Source organism: Aptenodytes forsteri, unplaced genomic scaffold (genome assembly GCF_000699145.1).
Source record: "Aptenodytes forsteri isolate BGI_AS27 unplaced genomic scaffold, ASM69914v1 Scaffold9, whole genome shotgun sequence".
Taxonomy (NCBI): domain Eukaryota; kingdom Metazoa; phylum Chordata; class Aves; order Sphenisciformes; family Spheniscidae; genus Aptenodytes; species Aptenodytes forsteri.
In genome coordinates, this window is record NW_008796217.1 from 6,035,670 (window position 1) to 6,054,371 (window position 18,702).

Genomic DNA, 18,702 nt, shown 5'->3' on the forward strand with positions numbered 1-18,702 from the left:
AGGGATACCAACTTCAGTAAAGTGTTTTAAGATCCTTGAAGAAATCACTGTAATCATAATGCAATGGATAGTTTAGAATCAAGGAAGAATATTAAAATACTTAAGATGTTACAATTGAAACTCATGAGTAGGTACAGTACTGCCCAAACGGAACATCTGCATTTGAGCTGTTCGGAGGGATGGTTGCACTCAGATGCATAAAACTACCTCCTAGACATTAAAAAATGATTTGAAGTGCTTGTGCTTTTCTTTTCACAGTTTAAAAACTGATACTTACTAACAAACTTTCTTTTAAAAACTGTAGATGAGATTATAAGTGGTCTTTATTCCTGTTTCCTTTATGCCATTGAATAATTACCTTTGAATTACTGTTGTAGCTCTCTTTCGATTCTTCATACTGGACGCTGCCCCGTGTCCTGATGTGCCCTCTCCTTCCTGCATTTTCAGCCTCTGTAGGTTCGACAACATGGGACTAAAATGAAGGAGCTTGCCTGGAGCACAGCTCTGTCATGGTTCTGGTTGAGCTGGTGTTAACACCAGTACAGCTACGTCTTGCTATCATTCTTAGGCCCCTTTCCTTTTGAATAATTGAACAGAAAATTGGGTGCTTAAGCTAAGATAAAACCCGAAAATCCTTTTTGACTGTTCTGGGCTGACAGGGAGGCCTTCTTTCTCTCTCTTTTTACGAACAGAAAATCCTTTTTGACTGTTCTGGGCTAACAGGGAGGCCTTCTTTCTCTCTCTTTTTTTTTTTTTTTTTTTTGTTGGAGGGTGCCCTTGTCCTGTTTCCCTTCTGGCCTTCAGTTGCACAGTTGCATTCCTGTCTGCGTCTCCTCTTTGTCAGTAGTGGGTGGCTGATCCTTGTGTTGGAGCCCTGTGCTTTGTTGTGGGAACCGTGGACGCTTCTTGCCACCTCTGCCAGCGGGGGAAGCCCAGCTGCCCTTCCCAGACCCTAAAGACTTCTGTGCTATCCACTACATTTCCATGTACGCTGGGGTGGCTACTGACATATAAAAGTTAAATGAAGTAATTATTAGAACTCTGATAAGTAGATCTAGTTACTCCAAAGTGTAAACCAGCTGAGAAGCACTTTTTTGCGTGTATTTGAGTTAGTTTTCTGTATTGAACTGGTCACTCATTGTGTGGTTAAGTGCGTAATAGTGCTCATGTGATGGGGGTGAATGAGGGCAATGGGGAACTATTAAAACTTCCCTTTTGGTGGCAGCTAGCAACCCACTTGCTTATCTGTATCCACATTCATAGATCAGCTTATTTTCTGCCTACTCTAAGCAGCAGTATAACCAATTTAAAAAAAAGGGGGGGAAGCTTAGGCTATAATTTGGGCCAGTGGTGCTCATGACAGTTCAGTCTTCCTTCTTGTCCTAGTCTCACACAGTTCCCTCTCATGGGCCATTTATGCAGTTATATAGTGAACTTGATTGGAGAATTTATCTAGGTGAAAAATTGCCTGACAAGAAATTTATTTACCTTTAAACCAAATTAACTTCCCCTTTCAGTTCACCACAGGACTGCAGAGCACATCTGTTTGGGCAGAGGGGAAAGAGCGTTGCAGGGATCGGGAGAGGCAGGACTGCAGTAGTGCCAGCTTGCTTTGACTGAAGTTCAAAGTAGAGCTGAGGCACGTAGCTTGCTGGTGCTGTTTTGTGCCATGTCATTCAGCTGAACTGATTTGTCCCGCTTTTTAAAAAACATGCATAAAATTTGATGACAGCTTTGTGTTGTCTGTAATGTAATAAATGCTCAGTACAGGAATTGTACTGATACTCTGCAGAAAGTTAAAATGAAGATATTTAATTGTAATTATTTTATCTCAGTCATGAAAATCATAGCATAGAAGCAAATCTAAGTCATGGGCTATTTGTGTTTGGCGTTTTTGTTGTCTTTACAGAAGACACTTTGTTTTCTTTCTTTTGCTGTAGAAATTCCAAGTAAGAAATTTTTGAGGAGAAAGGTAAGTCTTTAGTTCAGATTCTGTATATTGCTCATTGTAATCCTCTGTTTCATTACCTGATTCCCCTAGTAATATCACAGATTCAACACTGTGTAACCTCATAATGTAACCTCATAGCATTAGTAAACTTCAAAACATGGTGAGTTAGAAATGACTAGGGAAATGTTAGTCTCTGTTGCCTTTTGATCTAGAAGTAACTGCAGATGCTCTGAAAAATAGATAGTGTTTGAAAGCGGTAGGTAACTTAAATTCTGCTTCTTTCCTTAATTTCAATACGTCATACTTTTATGTTATTTCATCTGAATTTTTTATAAGCAGTTTTTAAATGAAATGATTGTCTTAAAATAAGAGTGTATCTGACAGTGTTTTCATAATGTGAGCATCACAGCTGATGCTTTTCTGAAGCGTAATGTCAGCGTCAACGGGTGAATAAATAGTGTGTTTGAGGAGGAAAACCAGGTATTTGGTATAACCGTGTTGGACTATACAATGTTCTGAACAAATATCCTTTAAAGGGTTTTTAACTCAGAAGCTAAGAAGTAAAAAGCTGTTCTTGATAAATTCTCATCCCTTTGTTTTGAAGAAAATGGATTTGGAAATGCAGTATTTTTTTCTAAATGGTCTGTGTTGTTTAACTATTCAAAATCACTAGCTGTACTCAGAGTACTGAATTCTGTTTTGAGACAACTGAAAGCAAGCTGCAGCTGTACTTTTAAGCGCAGAATTCAGACAGCAGCATTTGTTCTTGTTAAGTTGAATTTCTCCATGAAGAAACTGTTAGATCCTCTTAGATCCTAAGCACCCATGCTGCTTAGGTTTTTTTTAAAGAACTGAAGTCTTCCACATAGCAATACAAATTTCAGCTTGTGCTCTAATATGTGCTATATTTCTCAGCTTTATGACAGTGAGTAAAAAAGCCAGTTTGTGCAGATAATGTGCATAGAAAAATACTAGTATCCTGAAATAAAAGTAATTCTCAACCTTTGTGCAGTCTGTATGCAGACCTTCTATTTAGTAAGGCAGAAATTAGAATATGCTGCCAGAATTTTCTCCGTTACTTTTGGTTCATTGTGCACATTGAACAGAACAGAAATATTCAGGATAATGCTCATATTTGTATCTGAGCAGTTTTAAATCTTGGATTTTCCTGCCTTTTGGTCTGTGTGGTCCTTCCACGGTACTTTCTGCTGCTAGTTTGTGACAGTTTTAGTATACTAGTGTACGTTATTAAACAACGCTGTGTTATTTCTGTAGATTGACTTTCTCTGATGTATCGATAAAAAAAATCTTTTTTTTTCCTTTTTTATTTTTTCCCCCTCTTGCAGAAAATTCTAAGCTGAGACATGTAGAAAAAGATGTTTTGATTCCACAAATAATGAGAGAGCGAGCCAAGGAGCTGTGTTCAGATAAAGTGCAAGGTAAGAGTCAAATATTCATCGGGATATTGGATGTATTCACTTTTGTGCCCTGAATATAATACTTGTTTTTGAAGTCAAGTAGTCAGAGAATTGATATGTATGATCTGCATCTTATCTGTTCACTGTGAAACCAGTAGTAAAGCATATAAATCTGCCGTGTTGGCTTTGGCTGCTTGGTGACGTGGACTATTTTCCAAAATGACTTGTTCTCGAGGGCTGTGGAATTCAGCGTCATTGATACAAAACTTTCCACATTGCAGTTTAGACTATGTGATGACAGAGCAACACAAGAGCTGCTATATTCCTGTACGTAATATTTGATACTTGTATAAATGGAATTGCCTCATGTGAGCCTTCAGTTAGGGCCTCCTTCATTATGATACATGTATTTAAATGTTCCCAACTAACTGCATCCTTTCCCTGCCCCAGTATTTTAATGATACATGCACATAAACAGACACGTGTTATTAGACAGATATTGAAATAGGATGATGCGGTCCACTTTTGCATGTTTTCATTTTCTTTTGAAGAGTACTGGACAGTAACTCTTTAAAGTTGGGTATCACCACTTCTTCTGACACCCAACTGTTCATATATTCCTGGAAGAAATCTGGAACTTTTTGAAGTACCAGAAAGATAGAGCTACTTCCGCACAGGTTAGCCGAGAATGTTGCTATAAGATGGGTGCAAGAATGGAAAAAAAAAAATTAGTCCACAGAATTACTCTATACAAGTGTCATGCTTTCAGTAGAGGGCACTTGCCTCTTGTCATCTAGATCTGTGCTCTCTAAACTTTTTTGATCGCACACCCCATCAGTAAAAAATTTCTGAGCACGCAATCCCTCTCTCTATATATATTTATAAATTATATACATGTACCTCTGTACTAGTATATTATATACATTATAAAACACAAAAATATAAATTAAAAAAGGATGAGATAAAGGTGAAACAAACAGTACTTTAAAATAATTTTTATGTTATTTATCAATGGTACAAAAACCTTTTTGCTCGAAAAATATTTATTAATAATATTTTTTTTGAGAGCTATATGATTGAATATGCTTCATTATTTTTTAAAATCTTTGTTTAACACTTTGTGATACAGCAATTCAAAGGTCTGGTTCTAAGTTCAGTTTATTTGAATACTTGGTTTTAATGGGTGTCATAGCTGAAAAAGATACCTCACAAAGATGCGTAGACCCCAGTGGAAGAAGTGCATCATTGCCTGCACTTACTAAATCATGATACTCATTTTTCAGTCCCATCCACAAGTTTTGCAAAGGTTTTTCTTGAAATTGGGTTAGTAAATGACCATCTTCCCTGATGTCAATTAGTTCTTCTTCCAAAGTAATCGGAAGGTGTTGCACGTTTATATTGTTAACAAATAGGTTCAAAACCCACTGAGACTCTCATTTGGAAGATTTTTAAATAGGTTAGAAAATTCTGCTTCCACGTTTTTAAAGTGTACAGATACAAGAGGTTTTATAGGCGACATACTCACACTGTGTTCAGCAACAAAACAAACAAACAAACAAATCGTGTAATGAGGGGAACATTTCCAAACATCCATTTTCAAAATGCTCTCTCCATAGCATGAGTTTCTTTTGAAAAGCAGTTACTTCTCACTCACTGTTAAAACATCACCTTCACCTTGAAGGGACACATTAAGTGTGGGGGTTTTTTGGAAATATCTGCTAGGTAGCAAACTACTCACAGCCACCTGTCACCGCTGAAAAGGTCAGCAAATTTGGAACACTTGCCTTTTTGTAAAAGAAAAATGCATAAAGTTTGACAACTCTTTCAAGCACTTTGCCACAAGATAACCAGCGAACCTCTGCGCGGTGCAAGAGATTTTCATGGTCACTCCCCATCTCATTACAAAGTCTGGTGAAGATGCTACTATTTGAAGGGCTTGTTTTTATAAAGTGAACCACATCGATGTCACCCCGTAGCACTTTGTGCACTCCTGGCTCCAACTTCTTCGCTGCAATAGCTCGGCTACGAGGGATGCAATGAAGCAGTTCCATGTGCGGTGCTCTCTCTGTAACCTTACCCTGGAATCATTTTTTTATTCCAGTCAAAGCAGCCACTCCATCAGTGGTTACACTTGCACAGTTTTTCCATAGAACATTGGTTTTTATTAAAGAAGCCATTTCCCGTTGAGAATGTCTTCCCCGGTACATCTCTCCTTCAGTGGCTCACAAAAAAAAAGTAAGTTCTCTGTGCATTTCATGATTGAAATGCAAATACCATAAAGCTGAGAGAAGTTAGAAACATCTGTACTTTCATCCAGCTGTATAGCAAACCTCCCACACTGTGTAACCAAGAGTACTTACTGACAAAGCAGTGCATTTTAGTTTGTTACCATATTGTTTTGCGTGTATTATTTCAGCGATTTTTACCATGGCAGGAAGAACAGTTGTTCCCCCACGGGCATGTAGCTTGTTGTCTTTCACTATCACATAAGAATCTTCAAAGGAGGCTTCTAGACATTTATCACTAGGTTTAGAGTCAAGTCTAGTTGAAGTGGACCAGCATATTTTCAAGCAGCTGCTTTTAGGGGTTCCCCAAAAGACATAAAGGAGTACTGTTATAACAATTTTGAGATGAGTAAGTGGGAAGAGAGTTGGGAATATCTGCCAAAGGAAAGTGGCATCACGACAGGTAACTTCCAGTGCTGCCAGAAGGACTTAATACACCTTTTTTCATTTGAATGATAGTTGAATCATTTTTACTTTGAACTCTATACTTGTTGGAGAAAAAAAAATGAAGATGAAAAGCAATTACAGTAATGAGGGCCATTGAAAGAGGACATCAGTTAAAAATATTTTGAGAGCATGCTATTTTTGGGGGTAGACCAAAGGGGGTGTGTGTGTGTGTGTGTGTGTTTTTCTCTTCTGAACTTTCTCTGTGTAGGATGAGGACTTTGGTTTCAGCATCTTAATTTTCTGTGGCAGCAACCAGTATTGGAAATTCTGGAGCTGTGAGTTGTGGACCATTACCTTGCAGTTTCTCCATGTTTTTGCCTCCATAAATTTCAAAGCAAAATGCCTTTTTTTTTGTGTGTGTGTTAGGCAAAGCTATAATTTTTATCTTCTTTCTCCTGAATAGCGTTCAGTTGTGTATCTTTAGGAAAATGAGGTTTGTGGATGCATCTGTCTCCCCCTCATTCCTCTGTTACCTGTAAGCCAGCTTTGATCAAATTGTGTGGAGGTTAGAGGTGGAAACTGAATATTTCTGATGCAATTTTTATGATCAAATAGACAAGCAAACCCCACATTCATATCCCTATTAAAAACAAGGTGGTAGCATCAGTTCAGCTATTTTGTTGTACACCTTTTAATCTGGATGAGGGGGAGAGACCAAACCACGGGAAATGAAGTTTAAGCAGTTTTGTGAACAGAAGAATTTATCATCTCTTAAATCCATTGTGAAATTATTCCTGGAATAAATTTGTCTTGTTAGTACACAGGGATAGGTGTTAATCAGAGTAAATAGGCTATGGTTTTTATGCCGTAAACAATTATAAGCTATGAACATAAGCTGTGTAATTAAGTAATCAAAACTCCTGCGATCCGGTTTGTGTGCTACAGAGTGCACACATGTGCATGAAATTGTGCTGTTTACACTAAGTGGCATAGCTACTTATTTAACTTGCTCTCAGTGTAGGATTTTTTGGCTTTATGTTGATTTTGTTTGAACAACTACTATTAATACACCTTTGTTTCATTTTGTCTTTAGGAAATTGTGGTAAATGCATTGGTAATATAGGAAACAAAGCTATTCTACAAGTATGGGCCTTTTACAATTTACTTGATCATGCTAGGTTCATATCTGTCCCTATGGGGAGCCCCTATACATTCAATAGTGCTCTGCATGGGCACGGGGGTCCATCTGTATACAGTCCGTTACCTTAGCCTGCAGCTATACCACCTAGAGCTGTGTGCTTATCAGAGCTAATAATGCAAGTAGTGACAGCCTGTCCAGCACGTGTTCAAGAGCCATCCAGGGAAAAGAAACCCTAAGGGTTAAAAAATAAATAAAAAATAAAGGTTTTGTTAACTCAAGAGGTGATCCTGCTTCCCTAGCATGGTTAAATGGGTGACCCATTGCTGTGCTCGGGTGTTAGCGTACCAGAGTAGCTTAGGGATGAAATAACCATGAAAATGTGTTCATCTGACAATTTTTAAGAACAATTAAATATTGTGTCTGGTCATACTTCATTTTACTTAGACTATTTAAATTTACTTTGAACTTTTTTCAGATTGTTCCAGTATAGTTCTTGTGTGCGCTGTATGTTTCTCAAGAATTTAGTGTATCTTAGTTGCAGAATAATTTCTGTGTGTTTAAGATTTTCAAGCACTTTCAGTGAAAATGGATATATTTGTAATTTTGTTAAGAGAGTAAACATGCTTTCTGCAAAACACTGGTCAATTTTCCATGACCATTATGTAAATAGGGTTTACTGTGTTAATATCCATGCACCATATGTATGTGAAATTGTGGGCTATTATAGGAGTATCAAAAGTGTCCTAAAAAACAAGCAAACAAAAAAACCCAACAACATTATCATACAGAAACTTTTCACTGTATTTGTAGAAACTGTAGCATGAATTTGTCTGAAATAATATTAAATCTATGTATTTATGAGTGTGTCCTTGGCATATAAAAATACCTGCTTTTGAACTGAAGTAGCTAAAAGGAGCATTTATTTGCCATCGCCTCATCCATTGCTTTTATGAAATAATTTCTTAAGCAAACTGTTTGCCTTTAAAATTGTCAAGTTTTTGGCTTTAATTTCCAGTTATAAAATTTGCACTTGAGTAAACTTCTTTAAAGCAAAATCATAGTAAATTTCAGGAACCTGAAGTTAGCATTTTTTTATCAGAAGGGTTATCTTTAGCTTATCAAAACTTCTGGTCATGCTGTGCTTTCCATGGCTCCTCTGTGCTCTTAAACAGGGGACATGCACTAAAAAAACCTGCAAGAGCTTTTGTTGATCTTGATCATATCTACAGAAATGTTTGTTCCATTTCTTAAGAGCACTTATTCTGCTGTTCAGAGTTAACAATTCTGAAATTTTTAACTTGATGGGTTTACGTAGAGAAGAACCATTGAGGACAGAAATACACAAACAGTAGTACTTTAAGGGTTGTACGCTCAGTTCGGTTTGATTTTGGGTCACTTGGCTCGGAAAATAAAAACAGAAACAGCTGACTAACTTTGACAGGTTGTGGGTTTGGACTCTGAAGAAGTTGTCTTAAGGTGACATCCCAAAAAGAAAGTACTGGATCATTAAGTCAGTCATGAGACCATAATTTTGTATTATATTTGTTGTATATGTTTTGTCTATTTGTTGTATTATAAAGCAATTCTCCCCACTTCCCAAAACCCCAAAAATTTTTTTGCTGGGAGAAAGGCAATCTTGCTCCAGAGACAAGGGGTTTTAGTTCTAAATTTTTTTCTTCTAAATTTTGTTGTCTACTACTGATACATGATCTGGGTTTGGGCCTTTAAAGGTCACCAAGAGTGACTTGCAGATGTCTTCTGTAATTGTGACTCATTTGTAAGGCTCCCGGGTTCATGTAGGAAACTGAGCTACACACTTTTTGGGGTGAATACAGGGAAGGATAGTTCAAATCAGCCTGGTTCTGCCATTAGGAAGGTGATGAAGTAAGGGAAACAATTTGGATGATTGAAGACCTGATCCTGCCTGTGACTCTGCAAATAAGAATGCGCCCATTTCTCATTTGAAGCTTGTTGTGGGAGATGCCAATTTGGCCAAGATGGCAAGTTGTTCTGTTGCTTTTTTTTTAATGGGAGGGAGACAAAAGGGGGATGTTTCCACCTGTGCTGAGTTGAGGACCTTCCCTGGAGCAAACTGTTACGTTGGTTTTGTTGTCGGTACGAAATGTGTAATTAGGGCAACTGGATTTACATTGCTGAAAAAACTCTTTAAGATACTTGGCAAGGCTTTAAAAAATGGTTTGGAAAGTGTGGCTGGAAAAGGACATTTCTAAGCACCCACCCTCCTCCCATTCTCCAGTTTCCCCATTAGCCCTCTCTCTTCCTCAGGGCTCATGTTGATACTTAGTGAAAATGATGGGATGCAACACTACTGCAGGCTTCTCTACAGTAGAGCATGACCAGTGTCAACCAGAGTTTTGATAATGTGCAGTTACTCAACAGTCCTGTCACTGACATTATCTCTGTCCCCGTAGGGGCCACCTGCTCTAGACCATGACCCTTACACCTGACACATCAAGGCCCATAAAACCAAAGAAATTTCTGATTGAACTACATGTGATGCCACACATTTAAATGCCCAAGCACACCTTTAGATATTCTAAAGATATTAGATATTCTTCTTCTTCAAAGAAAAGTCTTGTTATATATACTTTCGTATCAGAAATACAGATAATGAAATGTGTGAAATACTTCGCAAATTTCAGCTTGATGTTACTCAGTGGTATTGCTCATTTTCCTTTGTATTGCAGGCCAAGTTCTGTTAATTGATGCAAACCCTTGCTGAATGCTGGGGGAGGATTAACCTGTTGGTACCTACAGTCATGGTTCTGAGGTTGACACTGGCAAATGCTAAGACTGATAGTAGTGGGAAATTACATGACAGCTCACATTTAAAAATTTTGATGAGTCTTACTTTCTTGAAGCAAATTAAAGCTAAAATCACCATTTATAACTGAACTTTGCTCATCTGCTTTGCCTCATTGTGAAAATATAGTCCTTACAATTTTTTTCTTCATGTAGTTTAGGAGTATCTGGGACTACAGTGATCTTCTAACTGACCAAAGCAAAAAGATCAAGTAACTGATAAAAATCAATGAGTTAACATGACAACTCCTGGTAACTTTTTTTAAATTGAGCTGCTGTGACCAGAAATTGCTTAAACGTGCTTGTGTACATATTGGTCAGAGTTTGATGGAAAGCCTGAGAGGTTACATGGAAGGAATCATAGATTTTATGACTGGAATAGCCCTCTTTTATGAGAGTAAAAAAAGAACGCTGCCTTATTACCTGCAACTTCATTTTTGTGAGAGGGAGGTTAATACAATTTGAGAACATAGGTTCAATCCAGTAACAAAACTGCAGGTGGAGAAAGGGAGGAGAATGTTATCCTCTGTTGTTGTATTTATTAGCTGAATGTTGAAGTACATTATAGTCATATTGTGTGTGACCCCATGACCCTATATGAAGCTATTGAGATTACTGTTGTACATGTTGTGCAGTTGTCAGTTATTTAAATTGTTTTGATAGCGTACAGCTATATTTAGTACGGGTAATAAATTGCTAGGTGTTTTTCCCTGCTTAGGGTTTCTCAAGAGTAAAATACTGAATTTTTATATGATGTTCTTGTTTGCGCATAATAGCTTTTATTTTCGAAAATGATTCAGCTCTATATATTTCCAATGAAAATTTGTTATCATCACATTTAACTATGTGAATGAATTTAATCTCTAGAGGGATTATGGTATACTGAGCTTTGCTCCAACAAACCGGGCGGAGAGAACAGCTATATGTAAATTACAATTTGAAGAAATGAGATCCTAGATCTCATAGTCTTTTTTTAATGATACTTACAGCATTAACTACTCTCAGCTAATTTAGGGGATTTTATAGAAAAGAAATATGAGAGCATATTGTGTTCCTTGGTGATGGAAATTTAAGTATTCTAACTAGTGTTAGGACTTTGAAGAAAATGTTCAGGGAAGGGACTTACCCTATTTGATTTTTTTATTTTTTTCTTCCCCCCTCCATGTCATTTCAACCCAGCTGATGACAAGAAATGGGTCAGACTGCTAGCTTTACCACTGCAACTTAGTTGTGTGGGGTTTTTTATTTTTTTATTAGGGAATGGAACAGCTTTTACAAGGACAAAGAGAAATGAAATCACTTTCAATGAAAGAAAGAGGCCTCATTATAGCCACCAACAGCAGTTATTGACAGCTACACTTCCTATTAACAAGGAGCATTTAAGAGTTTGGCTGTTGGATCTTTGGACTTGATCTAATTTGCTAGCATTAATTAGTTTCTTTTGAGCACAGACACTTGGTGCTCACAGCTATAGATTTGGAGGACTAATTAGGACAGAAAATTGAACAGAATGGGGTAAGGCATTAACCTTCAACCATTACCAGCTGGGGCTCTGATAAAGACCATAGAGTCCAAATGCTCCTATTCATGCAAAGAGTACTCTAATGAATATCAATTTCAGCCAGGTTGCCATATCCTACAAGCACTGTCTTAATTTTGATTCTGTTACCTGGTAGAGATTTTTATGTATAGATATTGAAGTGATATTGGTATTTCAGAGCTCATAGATTACAACCTTGATAGGTTACCTGTGTTTTGTCCAGTCTTTCAATTTGGTTTTTGCAAGTTAAGAGATTTTATTGGTTTCTGGTTAAGGTCCTGAATTTCAAATTGCTTTCCCTGTCCGGCATAAATATATTAAGATAGCATAAATTAATTACATGATGTTAACAAATGCTGGTTTAAATAGAAGAGACCTGCATGGTTTTGGATTATTGTAGTACATGGCAGTAATATCCATGACAAGAGCACTGACCAAGCTAAGTGCTGAAGATTGAACAATAGGATTGCTTCTTTTGCAGCTTTTATGACAGGATACAAGTATTATATTGTGGTGTTAAGTTGGTGATCCAGTTTTAGGAGGAAAACTGTTCTTTCAGACTGTGGATCGATAGTGTTTTAACATCTGCAGAATGGAAGTGCTTTGTGTATAAAGAAAGGAGAAAAACAATTGTCTTTGTCTTTTTGTACCATTTCCTCGATCACTGGAAGTGTTGGACTTGGAATTAAGATCCAAATCCTCTTCATCAGTTGTTTCTACCCTTTAGTCATATCACTAGTCCCTGACAAACTCCCCATCAAATCTGGATCATTGCTTCTCTCTTCATGTGACTTCTGTACCTGGAAATAGCTTGCCCAGTGATGAGAAAAGTGTCAAGTCTCTTTGACATCCTTTCTTAAAATTTCTTTCAGGAAGGATGCTAGCATTAATGTATATCCTGTGACTTTTGAAGAATTGAATCTGTCTGGGTTATGTGTGGTGTTTAGCTCTTTTGAAGCTAAGATTGCCTTTTATGTGCTCTAATTATTTCCAGTTCTCCACTGATAAACTCTATACTGTTAGGTTGAATAGCTGGTCCTATGTCTTAGGGTCCTGGTGAGGTCGGTTTGGTGCAAGCTGTAAAAATAGAGAAATACAAACTTGCCTGTAGCTGCTGATCTTGAGGTATTTCGTGGTGTTTAGATCAGTCTTTACAGAACCACTTTTGCTGACTGTCTGTGAGGTGAGTGTCCATAGGGGAGCAGCCAGTGGATAGGGGAGACATAGTCAAGTTCTCCTTCCCTGCAAAAGGGGGAGGCTGGGGTAGTTATTGTTGCAGCCTCTTACCAAGACCAGGTTTGTATCTTTTCTTAGATGTTATATACAGTATTTGCTGTTTCTCATAGTTTTCTTTCCCAGTTGACATGTTTTGATTCTTCTGTGTCAGTCATTCTTACTGCCAGCAAGTGAGGGCATCCTTGGGATTCTGTAGGGTTTTTTGGTATCCATTCATTGATGGTGGTGATAACCTACAGGTACCATGGCTTATGTATTAGAGTATTGGCATATTACATGACACATATTATAGTTGCACATAGCAATGCATTGTTAATGGCAGTGCATGTGCATTATGGTAATTTATTTTAACTGCATGTCCTTAAAGATGTTTTAAGTAGTTGCTTTGTGGTTTTGGATTATGAACCCCTCTTAGATACTACATTCAACAGTAACACAGTTAGCACTTTGTGTAAATAAATCTAATACTTTTAAGAGGTCATGCTATATTCCCTTTGCATGTGTATAAATATTTATATTGTATATGAATTATGAATATTACCCTGCGGTTACTTTCACACAGAAAATAGGTTATTTTTCAACTGTTGAAGTCAGAATGTGTTGTGTAGATACCATTAGGTTCAGTAGTGGAAAATAGAACTTAGTTTGGTCAAAAAGTAGCTACTTTGTATTCAGAAATACAATAAATAGTGAGCTTTCAGATAGCCTACAAGCAGTGTATTGACTTTGTAAAGAACATATGATATTCACGGTAAGGTAATAGGGGAAAAATTCTGTCCACCATTCTTCTTTATCAAATGCACGAAGTTGGCACGTGTATTTGCCAAAGAAAATTGCTCATCCAAATCACAAAAATTGAAATGACGTATTAATTCCAGTTGAGCTAAACAGGAATCATAATAATAATTGCAGGTTCATCTAATATGCTTTGATTTTATGAGGCAGTGCATTATGAGAGTTGTAGTTTTCATCTCCATTATTTCCTGTAGACCAGAGAGCTATACCTGTTGTACATAGCTTTGCATGGAATATTATGAGTCAGCAGAACCAGTCAAAAAAAAGGGCTGGAAACACAGGCCTTATCAGGCAACCCAAGTTAAAGTTGAAATACAGTTTGGCAAACAAACACACTTTTGACAAGATGTGGTGGTTTAAGTGTTCTTCATGCTTTTTGGTGTTCTGGAAACATCAGAGTGTGTTTAATGAAATCTCAAATTTTCAACCTGTTTTGGGATGAAAACATTTTAAACTTGATTTTCGCTGTGGAACAGTAGTTCTAAAGATTGCTTAGCTTAAATTGAGTGAGTTGTCCCTCTGGCACTTACTCTTTGATACAGGAGTTAATGGATCCTGTGGTAACACCACTGACAATGCACAACTTTTTTTTAAAGTAGAAACAATGTTGTCTGTTGCTGCATAAAACCACACTCGTGTACATTATTGTTCAGATCCTTTTAATAATGGCAACAAAAAATAATCCCCCTCTTTCCCACCCCCAAATTTAGTTTTGTTGCTATTGTAATTGTTTTCCAATAGTTGTCTCTGTGGTGCTGCATAGAAAAAGAGTAGGGAGATCTGTGCTCTGAAGAGTGTTCTACTTACAGGTCTGCTGCTTGAGAAGGGAGTAAAGGCTACAGTAATAAAAGGTCATAAAACACTTGTGCTCTATTGTCATCCCTCTGAATTTTATTTTTAAGAGTTTATCACCCTCAAAAATAAGAAGAAAGGAATCTTGCAGAAAAGAGTGCCTGGAACGTGTGCTGCCTAAGATCAGGATAGATACCTTTACATGAAGTGTAAGCATATGACAGAAGGTGAGAAGTATTTTGCATGAGGAATCGAGCTGCAGAGCTGGTCAGAGGATGTGAAAGGGGATGGATAAGGAATATTAAAGCTGTACAGAGCATTGGAATATGGATGAGGCTTTAAATTTATGATCAGGGAGCAAGAAAAACAATTTAGCGGCTGTATTCTAGATTTGAGAGGGATACTAGTGAAGGATTTGCAGGGAATCATGTAAGGGATGGAAGGTAATCATTCTGATGGGATAATGAGCAGGAAAGGAACTTAAATTAGGAATTTTGAAGAAGATAGTGTATAAGAGCAATGCATGAAAATTTCCCTTGGATGGAGTGAACAGATTCTTCTCTTGATACCCACTGTATTGGGAAGGAGTTGAAATAGTTGTAGGGAATTTTGGACTTTAATTACGGTATTAAGGGATCTGCCTTCTTACCTTTTTCCTAAAATGAGTTTAAAGACAGGTTTCTTTAGGTCTGAAATGCCTTTTTTCACCTCCAATAGTCAAGTTCAGGGTTTCCTTGTATGCGTTTTATCACATATAATGTCTTACACTTCATAGCCTTCTTTCTTCCTGTCTGTGATCCAGAATCTCTCAAGGAAGTATCTAGTCATTCTTCTTTTTCCCCCTCTTCAATATAAACTAAATATGCCTTCCAAGCTTCCAGATCAACAACATATTTTGAAGATATTTAAATAGTCCTTTTTGAAACACTAATCATACAGTCTGCTTATGTGTGTAAATTCATTATTACACTTGCATACCAGGCTTGGTAAAGGTCTTGCTTTATTTCTTGGTGACAGAAACATCCTATACACTTTGCTGTAATGGGATGCTCGTGAAGTTGGTGAAAAAGCACTGCAAAGGTGTGGCTTGAGATGTAATCTCACCTGTGGCTGTAGACTGTCAATCTAACCTTTTAAAAGTAATTTTATGGAGACACAGCTTACGTTGGCAAAAAGGACTTCTGAATGCTATTGTTTAATATGTGGGAAATGTATAGGAAGTGTATAATGTGGAAGTACGTAGGAGAGAGCTGAAAGCAGGACTTCTTGATGCAATCTAGAATGGTCTAACTGTGCTTTAATAGCATTAGCTTCAATTCTATAAAGGGATTGTCAAGCCTGAGTGCTCTAGAAAATTACTTCTGCATTGGAGGGCACATTTATCAAGCGTAAGAGGAATGCAGGGCTGGAAAGGACTTTTAGAAGACACTTTGGGCCATCATCTTCTCTTGTGGCCCTATCTAGGTATGTCTGTGTTTGTCTTGTAATCTGGTTAATGTTGCAGCTTCTGTAGACAGGCTGTTCCAATGCTTAGGTGTTTTTTACTGTTCAAAGAATATTTTTTGGTTTTTTAAGTTTTGGGGTTTTTTTATGTCTAAACTAACTTTTCTTTGTATATCAAGCCATTTATGTTCTCGGACATTGGGCAGATTCCTGGTAGTGGTCTGAATAAAAGCAGCACTTTGAATGGAAGAAATAGGATAATCCGTTTTATCTAAAAAACGCAAAAAGGGGAAAAAGAAAAGGGAAAGTAAAAGGCTTGTTCAGTAACCATCCTGGAAAACTGTTTCTACCTCTGAGTCTCTGAGATTACTTAGGGAAGGTGTTGGGCCCTGAGATTCCAGAGTTGTTTTCAGGAGCATGGTGAATTTAAAACAAAAAAACCTTAATGTCACAACGTAAAAAATGACACTTAAATTTACAGGGAGAACTAGTGCTTTCAGGTTGAAGAAAATTATATCCAGTAAACGAGAGTGACCACAGTCTGCAACTACTAATATTATACTTTGTTGCCCATTACTTTTTTTTCTGCCTTTGGGGTAGTAATTTTCTACAGTGAATCTGACAGCCCAGTCAAAATAATTCATAAGGCCAATGATGAAAAGGACTCTTTATTTTTTGTGGTGTAAATAATCTTTGTCATTCCTCATCTGTCCTGATTTCCTCCTCTTGTTTCTTTGCTTTGTGTTTTCTGAGTGGTTTTTTTAATGCTCCTTCTTAATGTGTATAAGCTCTCCAACTTACAGTGTGCTTTCTGTTCATTGTTTAAGAAGCATAACAAAAGTATAGTCTAAATATCGCTGAAGAAATTGAGCTCTTAAATATGGAAAACCCATGTGTTACAGGTTTTGCACAAGCAATAATTTGTCCGTGATACCCATCCTAGGTATGCCTATAGAATAGTAACCTGGACAAGATGGTGCCTGTCTTGTGTGCCATCTCATTTCCTACCCCAGCAACGCAGCTTTCACAAAGTTTGGGTGTGCAGGAAACGTCCTCTCCATTTCTTTCCAGATTGAGGAGCACCTCAGCGAGGGAGATATTGGAAAGCAAAAGTCAACGCAGTTGAAGAAACATGGCATGCTGAGTGAGACCCAGTACAGCAGGGCAAGCACATAGACTGTCAGGGATTCAAATGGGTGTGTTCCTTCTGCCTGCTGGGAAGTTCAGGATAAAATTCTGCCAGGCCATAATGTTTACATTCTTATATTATTTTAAGACTGTTCCACGTTATTACCTTAATGTAGGCTTCCACGTGTATCTAGTTAATGAATGGAAACTTACCATTGCTTTCCACAGAATATGGAAAAGAAAAATGTAAAAGAATGTATACTGTTTGGGGGTTATATAACCAAAGATTTAAGTACCAATTAATTAGTAATTAACTAACTAATTAATCTTTAACAGGGTACTTACAGCTAAGAGCTTCTGAGGTGTCTTCAATGACTTTATCCAGTGTCCTATGTTTAAAATATTTTATATTATCTACATCTAATGATGCGTCATTACTGTTGAGTAATAGTACTAATGGTTCTTCAGCTTCCTCTTTGTAATAGAGGTGTCCTCATCTTGTACTTTTGAAAACTATTCCTGATTTAACTAGTTGGGGAAAAAAAGGCATATACATGTATATGTGATGGAATTTTTTTTATTTTATACATTTAAAATGGCTTGAGAAAGTTTAAGTCCTTTGTGGGGAGTGAGAATGGTGTGGAAAAGAATCCTCTTGCTTCAACAAGGCTGTTGTGTAAGTTCATTTTGATATGCTTCATCTGTTGAGTAACTATGAAACTTCAGCAGTTTTAAAACAGAATATTGTTTGGGGAATCTCTCCTCTTCACTCTGCCATGAAATTCATGTAAATACTAGCTATTGACTGTGCATAAACTTTTGAGAAACATTCCTTGTTGGGCAGAGAATACTTACGTAAATTACAATCCCAAAAAATAATTTTTGCACTTCTGTGAAGGAAGATATTTAACAGAGTTGGCAACTTTTCCTTTAGCTGCATTCTCCCAACAGACGATTAATTCAGATGAATAGTTCTAGTCTCATCTTTTTCTCTTCTGCTCTTGCTGTTTAAATGTCAATTCAGGAAAACATGGCATGTGATTTTTTTTTTTTTTCCCCCTAAGTTAAATATGCTAGTTCCATTCTCTTCTAGATAACTACTTATGTATTCAAATATGCATTTATGTACCTGAATTTAATTAGTGTCTCATAACCGCTGTTGTTAATGTAAGGTAGGATTCCATGTTGGATTTTTGAATGTAAAAATATATTATCGTCTCTGTGGAAAACTGCTGGATTGGCATGACTACAGAATGTTCTCTTCTAAATGATAACTAGTTTCACTTAGGAAACCGATGCAACATTTCACAGGCAATTCTATCAGTGCAACCTAATTCTTATCTCGTGGTTTTACCCAAGGCTTGTAGTTCACAAAAGTATTTTCACTCTGAGGCATAAGCAGTGGTCTCAGTGCAGTGCTGTTTGTTCCCGACCTGACATTACTTATCTCCATTGCCCTAGTGTTTGAGTTGCAATGACCTGACTTGCCTGAAAGCTCGTTTAGCCACTCTAATAAGGAGGAGAAAAAAATCACCTCTGTGAGTGTGTTAAAAGTACTTAAAGGTGATTTAGTGTTTGCATTACCGTATTTCAGGTCCACTTAGATGCATTTCACATAAAGGGTGAATTGTAACGGTGACTATAATTGCTTTATGTGAAGCAGGTGGAATTCCCTAGTTTCTAATGCAATATAGTCAATGTCTTAAGTTTGATTACAAGGTTGGTATACTGAAGTTTAGGTTCTACCATGCGCTATGGGCATC

The 18,702-nt window shown here is 37.2% G+C and overlaps 1 protein-coding gene across 2 annotated transcripts in view; it reads left to right on the forward strand.

The window, feature by feature from the left end:
• Nucleotides 1–772: 772 nt before the first annotated feature.
• CMC1 (C-X9-C motif containing 1) overlaps nt 773–18,702 on the forward strand; it is a 41,856-nt gene continuing 23,926 nt past the window's right edge. The window contains exons 1-3 of one of the 2 annotated variants that reach the window (XM_019474479.1): nt 773–986; nt 1,941–1,972; nt 3,298–3,390. In XM_019474479.1, the coding sequence (XP_019330024.1) occupies nt 3,348–3,390 (43 nt within the window). In that variant the 5' untranslated portion in view covers nt 773–986; nt 1,941–1,972; nt 3,298–3,347. Of the gene's footprint in view, nt 987–1,924; nt 1,973–3,297; nt 3,391–18,702 lie in introns of those variants that run through there. The other variant, XM_009288625.2, reaches the window with a different exon arrangement.